The 13,794-nt window shown below is 41.3% G+C and overlaps 1 protein-coding gene across 6 annotated transcripts in view; it reads right to left on the bottom strand.

The window, feature by feature from the left end:
• NELL1 (neural EGFL like 1) overlaps positions 1–13,794 on the bottom strand; it is a 515,249-nt gene that overhangs the window by 89,622 nt on the left and 411,833 nt on the right. For all 6 annotated transcript variants that reach the window (XM_075567201.1, XM_075567205.1, XM_075567202.1 and 3 more), the window contains one exon: positions 11,428–11,523. In XM_075567201.1, coding sequence (XP_075423316.1) covers positions 11,428–11,523 — 96 coding nt within the window. The remainder of the gene's footprint in view (positions 1–11,427; positions 11,524–13,794) is intronic.

Raw genomic sequence — 13,794 nt, 5'->3', positions numbered from 1 at the left:
AGCACAGGCTTTGCATTGACTTGCCCTCAGGCAAGTCATTTATCTTCTCTACCTCACACCATCAAAAAGTAATTGGGTGGGAACTTTAGCATTGCAGTCTCAATATTCTCATTAGGAAGCGCCATGCATTGTCATATCTCTCTTCGTGAAAGGCTCTCATTCTGATTTACACAAACATCATGTTGGGATGGATGGCATCATAAAATCATACCAGTTTCCCATCTTTTTTTTCTTTTCTTTTTTTTTTTACAATACATTATTATTGTAGCATGAGATATTACAGTCGAATGTAATAGCAACAGCTGCATCACAATGAGAGAAAAGTATATCATGACACTAGTCATTGAAGCATCAATGAAGAGTAAAGCAGCAAGAGACCTTCACAGGGAAGCTATGCCAGCCCCACTGAAATTCTTCTGTAGGTAATTTGTACTAGTGCATAACTACCCTTACATTCAGGACGTTCTTCCATTGTGTTTAGCTTAATTTGCCTGGCTGCATTGGTGCAGAGTAACTGAGTACTGCAGTATTAGGCGATACCTTTGTTTATTTCAACCAATTGATATTCGAAGAGTTCTTTCTTAGACCTGAAGAAGAGACGAGAATCAACCTGAAGAGAGGAAAACTCTTGATAGCTTATCTTATAATATCAATTATTAGTCCAAATAAAAAAGGTATCACCTAATACTGAAGCACTCATTTACTCTGCACTATCGCAACTGGACTAACACAAGTATTCCTTGCTGTATTTAAACTCTAGCTATTCTTGTCCTTCACCCATAATAACCAACCATTACATGGATGTAGACTGTCACCTTGATATGTCCCTGAAGGTAAACCGCAACGTATTATTTCCTGGTATAACATTTTATAAATAAATGATTTTCAAAATTATTGTTTTGCTGCTCTCTGGCACAAAGCATTTTTCTATTGAAAAGAATAAGATTGTTTATTACATAACGCTACAGTGCATACAGCATTGTACGTAGGGCCATATGAAACAGGCATCTCTCCCCCACAGAGAAAGAGAAAGGGACCACGGTCACAATAGGATCCGTTTTCACGCTGTGGTCTTAGGCCGCGTTTATAGTGCCGGCGGCGCGACCGACGACGTCACCCGTTGCCACTGGCGAAAGTTGAACTTCAGTTTTAAGCAACGTCGCTGGCGACTCTCTCTAAATAAATCAAATTTCACTGGCTTCCAAAATTTTGGGTCGCAACATCGCTCCGTCGCGCTTACTGTAAGCGCATGCGACGGATTCTATGGATTTGTTTTGGAGCGACGTCGCGTCGCCAGGCACTATAAGCGCAGCCTTACCATTAAACGATCTCTTCTCCCGAATATCTGCCCGCTTTTTTTTTTCAGTTCTCTTACAAATTGCATAATTAGGACATGATCGTTTGCTGCTTTATCACACATGCTATGGATGTAAATAAGACTTACTTTAGTCAACAAAGTCCTACAAATATGACCCTCTAGCATAAAATAAGTAGGAAATACTACAGATACTGAAAAAGCATGTTAAAAAGGTCACATACAACACTAATATTTTTCTTTCTGCCCAATGGGAGCAGCAGCGAGGCTGCCTTAAAAGATTTAAAAAATATATATATAAGAAAGTTCTCAGACGAGAAAAAAACAAAAAACTATTCATCTTTGCACATGCAGTGCTAAGCCAAGAGCTAAATAGTTCTTACTCAATCTCTTGATTTACACTGAGAAGACAGGCAGGATATAAATTGACCTGGTGAGCCCTAGGAACGGTTTAGGATGTTTGCCTGAAGAATAGGCAGCAGATAAGCAAGACTCTAATTCACTTTTGGAACAAAAATACATCAGGAGAAAGCATTGGCATTGGTAGAATGGCGGTGCTCACAGCTTCTTTTATTGTCTGTGAAGCATGGAGCACTTCCCCTGATTGATACCGCTCTGGGAATGAGTTTTAAATCAGCCCCTTTGCCAATCCATCTTCCCTTTGCTCTCAGTTTTATTGTATTTGATTAACAGGCATTTGCGTAGCAGTGTAACCTACTTGGCCACTTCAAGGTAAAAGCACAAATGAAGTAGCAGTATATAGGTAGACATTCCAACTAGAGGCAATTGACATTGTGGCTGGTGGCACAGGAGTAAGATGAACACTTGCCAACTTCCCACAGCTCAGGTACCACAAGAAGACTCCAGAGCAGTGGTTTACAACTTTTTGGTTAAGGAATCCAATAATTATACAGTATTGTGAAATTCTAGGGAATCCCAACCCTCTCTAATAGCGCGTCTGAGATCAGATGTATTGTAAGGAACCCCAACCCTCTCTAATAGCGCGTCTGAGATCAGATGTATTGTAAGGAACCCCAACCCTCTCTAATAGAGATAACATTTTCAAATGACCTGAGAACTACATGGAACCTTTTAGGGGAAGCCCAGGGAAGCAAAGGGTTCTTAGGAACTCTGGTTGAAAAACACTGCTCCATAGAAAGACCTATTTAGTAGAGGGCCTATATATATTTACATTTAAATATCCAAAGTAGCTTATTTCCCAGGTATCTCTCCATGTGTAATATCGGTGACTATTAGGAGGTATATAAGCGTAGCCCTGTTTCCTGCTGATCTAGAGCAACTATTAGTGCTGCATGTACCTACTGGCTCAGCGAGATCTGAGCCTCTGCTAGCTGGGAGCCTGGTGTAATATTAGGGTCTTGGCAGCGCCTCCACTTACCCAGGATCCTCAATAAGTGAGATTCCCCTAAGTAAGAATAATGATAACACACTTCAACTTTGTAACCATTTACTAATACGTAATTGCATAACCTTAGCGTATACCTATTAAGGATAACAGATATATAAGACCGTATATGAATGGCTGACATGCAGTAATATACACCTGTGGCTCGGCCACTCTCCTATAGAGTAATGTCACTTCCCACCACCGCGTGCACCCCACACCGTGTCCAATATATGCTTAGTCCCTTGGTCGCTCAACCCAGTGTCCCCAAAGAGTCCTCCCCCAAGGCGGGATCAGCGCCTATTGGTACCGGTGTTGGTGCACTTATTAAATACCTTCCGGCTACTCCTGCAGCCGGCAACAGACTTCGAAAAGGATCCGCCGATCCAGCGTAGTCTCTCACGAGTTGGTGATGTCCCGCAGCTTGAGCCCAAACCGCTGTTCACACGCCGCAGCTCCGCGAACACTGTGTCCCTATCTGCTACTACAGTAAGGGAATATGTATCTCTCTCTATAGGGCGTTCCCTGCAGCACCACAAGCTAATGGTGACTCAGGGTCTGCACTGGGCCGGAGGGGAAATCTGGCCTACGCAGGTGGGTCACTGACCCCCTGCACACACACAACCTCTCCCCTTGCTCCTCCGGTGCCCTCTGGCTAGCGTGGTCTCTCCCCCACTCTTCCCTTTCCTGCCTCCAGCAATCCCTGCACTCCTATCCGTTCCCTGGTGTCAGGTGGCTCTGCTGAGGCTCATGGGACTTGTAGTTTAACTTCAGAGCCTCCTGGTGATTGGCCACACGTTCAACCTAGGCAGTGCTGAAAAGCTATGTAATGCGGCAGACATAAGATTATAGGGGTCCATGTTAAAATGGACATGAAGCAAAAGGTCTGGGCTCATTTGCATGTCATATCCCAGGATTCCTAGCTGCAGTGGAAGCACAGTATGCCAAGAGATAATGGTGAAAAGCAGAGTTGCAGACCTATAGAAGAACAGCACAACTTTAGCGCCAGATCGTGATCAAAAATGATGTGTGACAAACAGTGTTCGTGAATTGTCGTAAAACCTTTTAAACGCCCAGAGTCCTGCAGCCTGGGCGGCCTTAGGATGTTCCACAAATCCTTCTCAAATAGTTGAAGTGAAGAGATCCTCCTTGGCGCGGGGCTTCCGGTTTTGTGCACAGTGTTATGTGAGCATGTGAAGAAAATATAAAAGTAACTTTCTCAACTTATATTCTTAGCGTTAATAAATTTGTAACATCTTTCAGCTGGGCTGTCTGCACACTGAGGAATTTACTGTTCCAGCTCTATTTGCCTTTGGACATTTCCTGTGCATGCTGGATTCAAGTCTGCATAAGTGGGTCATTAACCCGTTAGCATCATACTTTGCCAGTTATACTCCCGTGCCATGACATAGCTCTCACTGTGTCTACAAGCTCCTTTGTGTGAGATCTGTGTTCCACAGTTTTCCTTTATTTAGCCTTGAGACCCAGCATTAATCCAGTATTGTGTATCTCTGGGACTCTTCTGTGGCATGTGCTACACAGCCTGTTTATATTCAGCCTTGAGATTCAGTGTCATTCTGTCACTGTGTTCCTCAGGGACTCTGTTACAGGGTTGGGGGAAGTACCAGGTGACTGTGGTCTACATGGGAACGGGCCAGAAGAAGGGGTCTGTACCCCGAAATGTGACGTTGCCCCCCCCTGCCCTGCACTTTTTTATTCCCCGTGTTTTCCTCCCCCTCTCCCTCCCCTTCCCTTTCCCTGTCCTTGTCCCTGTCCCAGCATATACGTTCTCTCCTGGTCTTTGTTTGACCTATTGTGTGCATCATACGTGTACAAGTAAATTTGATTTTGGCTGAACCTCTCACTAGTTCATTCATTCTTCTGAGTGCTGGGAACATTTGTGTTCTAAATATTTATAATGAGTGTCAATTTAATATGAATTTTGGCGGTAACAATATTTTCCAGTATATATTCCTCACAGGGATGATATAATTGATACTAACATAAGACCAAGCATTGTTAGACCAACCTAGACATCTCTTAAATAAACACTATTATTAACACAAGGGTGATGGTAGAGTAGGGCCCCGCTTCTCGGCGATCCGCCAATATGGCGGTACCGAAAAAGGGGCCGCCATGTCCGCGCATGCACAAAAAGGGGATGGCCGGGTTCACGCATGGGCAAAAGGGGGAGTGCCCGAGTTTGCGCATGCGCAGAACGGGAGGGCAGGCAAGTTCACGCATGCGCAGAAGGGGGACAGCCAAGTCTGTGCATGCGCAGAAGGGGTAGGAGACACGTAAAATCAACGGTGGACATAGCAAATGCTATGTTCTGCTTTTCAGCAATTTTCGCTTTCCGGCGGCACCCTGGAACGGAACCCGCCGTATGTGCGGGGCCCTACTGTATTAAATAGACACAGATATTGTTATTATAAATATTTATTCACAGAAAGGTGTCACAAATTTCTTAAGACTAAGAATACAAATTGAGAGATTCTTTTATATTTTCTTCCCATGTTCACATAACACTGTGCACAAAACCGGAAGCCCAGCACCAAGGAGGATCTCTTCACTTCAAGCAAAGAGTTGCAGACCTGTCTGAGACATGTGAATGTGCTCACAAGTGGTATTGTTATTTACTTTAACAAATGCACTAACAATACCTACTGTATAAGTGTCGGATTTGTCTAAAAAAAATAAAAAATAATATTCAAGAGGGTCTCACTTATCCAGATGATCACCCTGAAACATGTCACTGGAATTAGTTAACTTTGGTCCTGTGAAGGATGGTCCCTTTAAGGATCTCTAATTGCTGCAAAAATCACTGCAATGCTACATCATAAGCAAAATACTTTCCAACTTTTACAGATGAGTATGAAAGACTGTACTCTCTAAGCAGCCACGGCGTGACATTAATCTGCCTGCCTCTGAAGCATGGGAGACTCTGGGACATGGCGCTAAAAGCTCAAAAGTATCATTGATGTGAGCAACATCCAAAGACCTGTTATGACTTTGCCTCTCTCTGGCGATACCCACAGCATAACAGTGTTATTCCATGGCAAGCCTTTCGTCAGCCAAATAATTATTGACTCATATTTCTGCTCATAAAATGTTGGACATTATTTACTTTAACAAGGAAGAATGTTCCCCAACCAGCTGTCAGGACTCAAATCCAGGTTGTGGAAAAGCAGAAAGGAATACACAAAAGACAATTCAGATTTCCGCCAGCAAGAGTGTGAATGCGGCTGATATTCCCCGAATTATGACCAATACCATTTTTCCAGAGTGATTACTGGAGCAAAACAGTTATGAAAAAAAATATATATATTTTGAAGCAAAACAAAAATAAAAGAATTGCACTGTTCTGTCAGCTATAAAAAAAAAAGCATCTTGGTTCGGAAGTTAAGGAATTTAACACACAAAGGCTGCCAAATGAAAAAGAAATTTACATTTTAATTTCTGATCATAAAACAGTATATTACCATTTACAAAAATGTAATCATTTTGCCATTTGCGTTTTCCTTTCTCTAGGGAAACGATGCAGCCGAATGGTACCAATAAATCTCTATTATAGTCCAACGGCCTGTACACAGAGCAACAGGACAAAGAAAGGTTCAGCAAAGAACTGGCACAGAGATGGAACAGGCTGAACTCAGGCTGTGTGCTCTGAGGACTTTGTCCCCCATCTACCTTCCATAACCTTGTACCTGGTTTATCATCTGCATTCAGCGTCCCAACGCAAAGTTGAGGATCAGGCCTCTCTAATGAGGTTAATACATTTGTCAGATCTGATAATGCAGCTGAAAAAAAAACCCCCATGGTGTACTAAAAACATCATCTTCAATCATCACCCCTTCAATCCTCAGAGCATTGCCCTTGTCTATTATAAGTACCTGTGATGCTATACATGTAAAGAAAAGGGTTCGTCAACAAAAATGTATCAGTGACTAAGCAGAAGTGTCTTAAAACAAATTCAACAACCAGTAGGTCTGCATCATAAGGGTATTAGTGTTGCTGATTAAGAACAGAATAATATTCCTTTAGTTATTTAATCTTTGTTAATAGCTCTGACAAGCCATGAAGGGCGCCTTAGTGCTTAAAGGCACGCAAGGACGAAACCTTTAATCAAAACGGAGAATTCAGTGTCTCCCTGGAGCTACCTGATAGTGTGAATACTTCACAATTTAAGCTGTCTAAATGCTTAGTCTTCACAGTGTCATCTTTTATAAATGTGATATATACCCTGTGGTACCTTTTACCCAGGGTCATCAAGGGGGGAAAAGCACATTGATGGAGCTGCATAATCTGACTTGAAATTTGTTAAAGCCGCTTTAATAATGTTTTTATAAAAAAATAATACAAAATGGGCTTTTTGATGATTCAACTTTTTAGCAAGCGTTTGTGTTTTCTGCAGTGATTTTTGTTTAATTTGAAATATTTTCTAGCTGTAAAGGCTGAATGTGATTAAAGATGCAGTCCCACTTAACTCGCAAAAAGCAATGAACTATGGCCCTTTCTTGCAGCAAAGAAGTCAAAGGAACTATAATGCTATTTTTGTGTGCACAGTCCTTTTGATCTATTGACTTTACCCCAGCATGCCTTATGGACAATTTGGTACTGTCGTTTTGTTCAGAAATCTGTTTAGTTTGTCTTTGCAAGACTGCTGCTTAAAAAAAAAATCCATTACATCAAGTGCGATGATTTCATTTTTAATAAAAGCTTGATTCGATTGTAAAATTGAAAAGGCCACCCAGAAATGGCAAACGCTCGGCATGCTCCGTGCTTTTTTATTTTCTTCCCGGGCCACAAAATTCACTGTAGTTCTAATGTGGGTAAAATTATAAACATAAATTCCATCACTGCAGCGTCAAAAATGTGCCACTAAACACAATATAATAACTTTGCTTATTTTGTCTGCGAGGAGTAAATTACTAACATTTCACACATGGAATAATACTTTTTGCCGTTCCACGCTCCTTTTAATTGTGAGCTCATTTTTGTTACGATCACTTTGCTACGATTTGATTTGGGTCATAGAGAGTTTAGCCTAGGGGGAGTTGACTAGTGTTATCAAATATTTAGAACAGATAGTATTCCTCACTTTGAATGGCGTTCTTAAATGCAGAACGTGGGCAATAAATAATTACGGGCTTACATAGTTTCTCCTAAGTACACATACAGTATTTTCCAGGAAATGTTCTATTTTAAAGGCGCACGGAACAAAAATGCTGACTTCACAAATAGAAGTGAAGTGCAATATTCTTTTCATATCAATATGCGGATATGTTTCATAGATTTTGTAACATAGGACAAGTCTACAAGGTTGACAACATTTCCCAGACTTGGCAGGCGTGTGAACTCTTGCTAATTTTTAGACTCATTAATTTGTAGCACCACTGGTCTCATAAACTTCAATAGTGTCTCTCTCTTTGAAGTAAGGATTTTTCCATTAATGTCATTTTCTAGTTCAGAACTCTAAAAACTCACTCATTTGGAACCTCAGACCTTGGCAGCTATGACTGCAGGCCATACGTGTGGATTTGTATTACGAATAAGAAGTGCTCCAAAAAGCATTTTTTCGAATGCCCTGGCAACTTTCAGAAAGTTTGAGGTGTACCCCCTGCAGAGTTTTGATTGCGGTGCCTACATACAGTATATAGGCTGATCTCTAAATTTTCTATGGTAGATCTCATAGGAAAATGCAGGGGATCTCTTCATGTTCCAATGACGTGCATTAGGTTGAGGGAACATTTTTCATGGGTAAGGTGGAAAAAGAGGTACAAATGATCACCCTTGTAAATAGGGAGAGCTGGTCTGCATTCTATAAGGCCTTGGAGACCCCGTGAAAGTCTGAGTGGGGTTATTCATTATTAGTAACGATCGGGCAGTATTGCACGGAAACGCCTTTTGAAGCCTAGTAGCAGACATTACTCACGCTGGTGCATTTTAGTGGGATATACAGGACACACCAGCGGTAGAAGTGCCCATTGTTTTGAACTAGTCTTGCATGAGAAGGGGGCATATATATATATATATTTGATGGTGTGCTCTACTCTTGTTCTTATATGTTTAGTCTCTCATCATGGCGAGGGTGTTTTTGTAGTTGAAGGCACCCATTTTTTTTATGTACTGGTTTTTGCAATGTGTATATATTTAGTATATATAACAAGCATGCTGCCAATTCACTTACTAGACAACATCAGTTGTCATGTGAGAAGCCAAGTTTCATACATACTACCAGAGAGCGATACACCACTAAAAACCATGATAGATTCTTTGGAACAGAAAAAAGGAAACCAATTGTGTCACACAGACACAGAACTTAAATTAACCTCATGATTAGTGCAACTCCTACACACTTCCCAAACTGGTCAAAAAGAGAGAAAAAGAGAGAGAAAGAGAAAGAGAGCGAGAGCGAGAGCGAGAGCGAGAGCGAGAGAGAGAGAGAGAGAGAGGAGAGAGAGAGAGAGTTTTGCTAGTTTGTATACCTCAGGAATACAATTTCAAAGTGTAAAATTCTGTCCAATAGCCTTTCGTGTCATTTAGAATAACATTTTTCATTGGAATAACATTTTTGGTCCAGAAATCCATAAATGTCTCCTATGTGAGATGCCAGGCTGTACGCTTGTGTACTGGGTGCATTTTGTGTTTGCTTCTTTTTAATGCCACATATACAGTACAGAGAAAACACTTGCTTAGAAGTAGAAACGAACAAGAGTCTAATTAGGCCAGAAGAGATATATGTGTGAACTGTCCATAAAATGGGATGTGTGATTCAATATTGCTCAAGGTCTTTTTTTAATTAGTAGATTGGAGTAATGAATATCACATTTAACCAAGCTTTCCTTCATTAACCAGCATCAGATGTTTAATACATTGCTTCTTTATTAGCTTTTTGAATATCCATATTCTTTATTAGTTACAATGTCATTTTTTGTGGCTGTTGTAAAGCAGTATTATACAGAACCATGGGTCTACAGATGCATTTGTTTATTTGAATATGAGGGGCTCTGTGACAGGCAACGTTCTCTTTGATAATTGTTCATATTCTTTTCCCAAATATGCAGGGAGAATGGAGATGTGGTCAGCTGAACTGTGGATCTCCTGGAGAGAAGTCCAGTGGTTTCTATGCTCAAGAAGGACCCCCTGCGCTTCAGGTCACATTAGAAAATTATCTCTCACCTGGCAGAAAAGTGGTTGAAAGTGCAGCATTTGCTGCTAAACATTTTAGTTACAAGTACAGCTTGTGTGATAACCGTGAAAACCAAAACAGTATTTATTTTTTTCTATCAGTAATTGTCGAGGGGATGACAACATTAGACCATCTTCCTGAGAGCTCCACGTGCTCTAAATCTTTTACTGGGAGAAGCGAATTCATTTAAAGACAATAATGAAAATCAGATATCAACTCTATAATGAACTAATTTAACCAAGATTATTGCTTTGATAGCCAGGTCCCATTTGTGCATTTCGGTAAAGTAAACAGTTCAACAGGCAGTCGGAAATGTAATGGAAATCTATAGTATGGATTAATTCATTTTGTTTAATTGATTGGTGCATTGCCTGCTTCCACAAATCTACCCAGCCATCAAAGATAACTTTTAGCATCTGTGGGTGATAAGTACTTGGTCTCAATAAAGGTATGTTAACACTGAATTGTTTCAGGTTTAAGACCTAAATATACAGTAGTCATAGTCCAAAAATCATAATTCTAACTCTAGCACTCTGTGCTCATTTATATTAGAAGCTGCATGCCCTCATTCTCTCCCTTCTTGACTACTGCAGTCTTTTACTATCTGGGAATGCTGCCTCTGCTCTCTACCTGCTCATAGAATCTCCTCAATCGCTTTAAGATTCTCTTCTCTATAATGTCCTAATGTCTGTTTCCCATTTATTTCAGTGGTAGCTATTTATCTGTAAACACTCGCCAATCTTCTGCCCCTCTCTCAACTCTGATCTGCTGCTATGTCCTTGATTGCCTTCTGCCCTCTCGTCTCTGTCTCACTCATTTACAGTGTCCTCTCCCCTCGGTATCTGCCAAACGCATTCTCTCCCCATCACCATGGCCCACCCGAAAACTCACCTTTTTAATGAAGCACGGTAATAGCTTCTAAAAACAATAACACTTTCAGATGCACCTGCCTGCTTCCAATTCCTGCTCTACAAAATCAGAGCACTTACAGCCCCAGTTACCCCCCCAACATACTACTTAGATTGCAATATCTCCCTTTTTTACCATCATATCCCTGTTCTGCATCATTCCTGAATTCTGTCCCACATACTTGGTCCATAAAGCTCTGCATGAATGGTCATGATTAGTAAATATATACAGTACATGCTTACTTAAATAGCTAGATACATACATGGCATACACACATATACTGTGGCCAGTGACAGTCAACTTGGGAGCCAAAAGAAGAGATTCTGACTAAAACATGCCCAAGGCAAACTGGAGGCCACACTGCCACAATCATTTGAGTAATAAGATTCCAACTGTGGGGAACGAAGCTAATTATCGAGACTGCTACTGCTTAGTAACTATGCTAATGATTGGACTCATAAGATAGTGTCATACATTCACTTTCTGGACAGGGGAATGTCACGCGGGTGCTGAGGAGTCCAGTGATACAGTCTTCCCAGCACGGAGTGTGATGAATATCCCCAATTAAAATAAAGTGACTCGTTGAAGAGTCCTTTATCATTTTACCTTTCTCGCAGTGGCTTCCGGTGAATCCGGAAGGGCAGAGACATTTGTTCGGAGCTAAGCAAGTTCCACCGTACCTGCATCCTTCTTCACAGAATGCTGCATTAAGAAAAGAATGGCAAAATAAGCTTAGAAGCACAAACACTCTGTGCAAAAATAAACTATGTATAATGATAAGTCAAAACAGTGTATAAAGATTGTATATCAAGTGACACATTATGTATATTAAATAACTAAAGTGACACAAGTGATTTTTTCTTTCTTTCAGTGATATTATATTGCAAATGTGCTTTACATAAAAAATATTGCTGCTTCAACCTTTAAAACTTTGTGTTCAATCTTCAAATCATCATATATTTTTTTAAGTAAAAGCACACCTCCCCTTAAGGGAGCACCGCAAAACTTTACGGTCAGTTTAAGAACAAACTAAAATGATACACAATTCATTTTGTCAAACAAGAAAATCCAGAATGAAGAGGTAACTCTTACAGCGAGCCCGAAACAGTGGTAAGGTAGATATACACCTGAGCTCTGGCGGTAGCGTGTTCCAAACCCCTGAAGCCACATGCGAGAAGGCCCGCCCGCCCAGCATAGGGTGCAGTACCCTTGGCACAGAGAGGCGGGACCCCCTGAAGACCTGAGATCATCGCCAGTATCCCTACGAGGCGTCAAAAGAGACTGCAGATAAGCTTTTAAAGGCCATAATGGCCAACTTGAACCGAACACGTAAGATCACTGGAAGCCAGTGCAGATCGAGCAGGATGGGACTAATATGCCGAGAGCGAGAAACACGTCTCCGCACCCGAGCGGAAGCGTTCTGCACGAGCTGGAGCCTCAAATAAGGGATTCTTGCGAGTGCGTATATTGAGCTTCCCTCCACGCACGCTTATAATAGTAGTGGATTGATGAGATTTTCTTTGTCGTTTTTGGTTTAAATCAAATGTACTCCCCATAAACACACAAAATCAACCATTACGAAAAAGAACACAGCGTCACTTTGTCATACTTCCGCGTGAGAGTCAGAGTGACATTAACGCCTTTCAAGCCGGCAGAACCCCATGGGCGGCAAATGAGTACATACAACAATCTTCCAGTCCAAATGGCCAAAGATCAAATATTAAAGACAAAACCTACTAGCAGCATATATAGGATTTACAATAAAGGTGAAAGCAACTAGGCATGTAAAACATTTTCCACCATGTGTAGTATCAGTGTTTAATATTCAAAAATAGATTACATCAGTTTTCAAATTTAGGCAAAAAAAACGTAACTCCAAATTGCTTAGATTTTTTAGAACTGCCCCGTTTCTGTCAAATTTAAACTAATTGCTATATTTTGCCTGATTCTTGACGCCAGAGAATGGCGATAAACTTGTCCCACCTTATGTACTCTATGCAGCAAAACCCTTACACCCAATCTAATTAACAGCTTCTTTCAATATTTAGGATACACTTGTGTCTCTGTCCAAAGCGTCGTATCATTCCTTCGTTGTATTAACCTCTACAGTCATTGTTGGGAGGTTGTTCCGTAGACCTACTTCCCTTTCAGTGAAGTATCATGTCCTCCTCTTTCCCCTATGCCTCTCTCCTTCAGAGCATGACCTGTTCAAGTTTTTTTACTGCACAAAGTTTGCCTGATTTGCACATTCTCATGAAAGAAAGTCTTCATGCCCGCGACAGAAAGTTAAAGCATAGAAACAGCATTTTAACTGCAAATGTTTTATATGTTAAGCCTTTTCTGCTAGAAAGACCTACTAGAGCAGGGGTGGCCAACCTTTTTTTCAGGCTTCCCATAAAATGGGTACACATATTTTTGCGGCCCACTGCCCCCCAAGATCCACCTCTCCCCCCTCTCCCTCACAACCCCTCCTCAATCTCCCCCCCTGTCTCACTCAATCCTCCTCTAATAATTTAACCCTGTCCCGCGATGGATGCAGATGTTGGGCTCAGCTTCGAGATCAGGTGGAGAGAAAAGTGGGGGGGGGGGGGGGAGGGAGGGAGTAGCCGTCCATTCCAAATGCCGTCGCAGGCCACGCATTGGACACTCCTTTTCTAGATTGTAAACTCTTTGGGGCATGGACCTCTTTCCTATTGTCTGAACATATACACAGTCTCTACTCATTTGTCACACAATATTATTGTCCGCCCTCCCACATTGTACTGCGCTCCAGCGTATGTTGGCGCCATACAGATAAACGATGATACTAGCAGACAATAATAAATAAGCTGCCGTGCACTGCAGCGCACAGCGCTGCTGACCCACAGAAGCATTAAAAAAGAAAACTCAATTAGAAGGATTACTACTGTAATGTCATTTTTTTGCCAAGCTATTTTCTGATCTTTTACAACACATTGGAAATAATTACATTGT

This window comes from Ascaphus truei, chromosome 12, assembly GCF_040206685.1.
Source record: "Ascaphus truei isolate aAscTru1 chromosome 12, aAscTru1.hap1, whole genome shotgun sequence".
In the NCBI taxonomy this organism is placed as follows: Eukaryota; Metazoa; Chordata; class Amphibia; order Anura; family Ascaphidae; genus Ascaphus; species Ascaphus truei.
The sequence above is the reverse complement of the archived record's forward strand: the minus strand, read 5'-3'. Positions and strand labels throughout refer to the sequence as shown.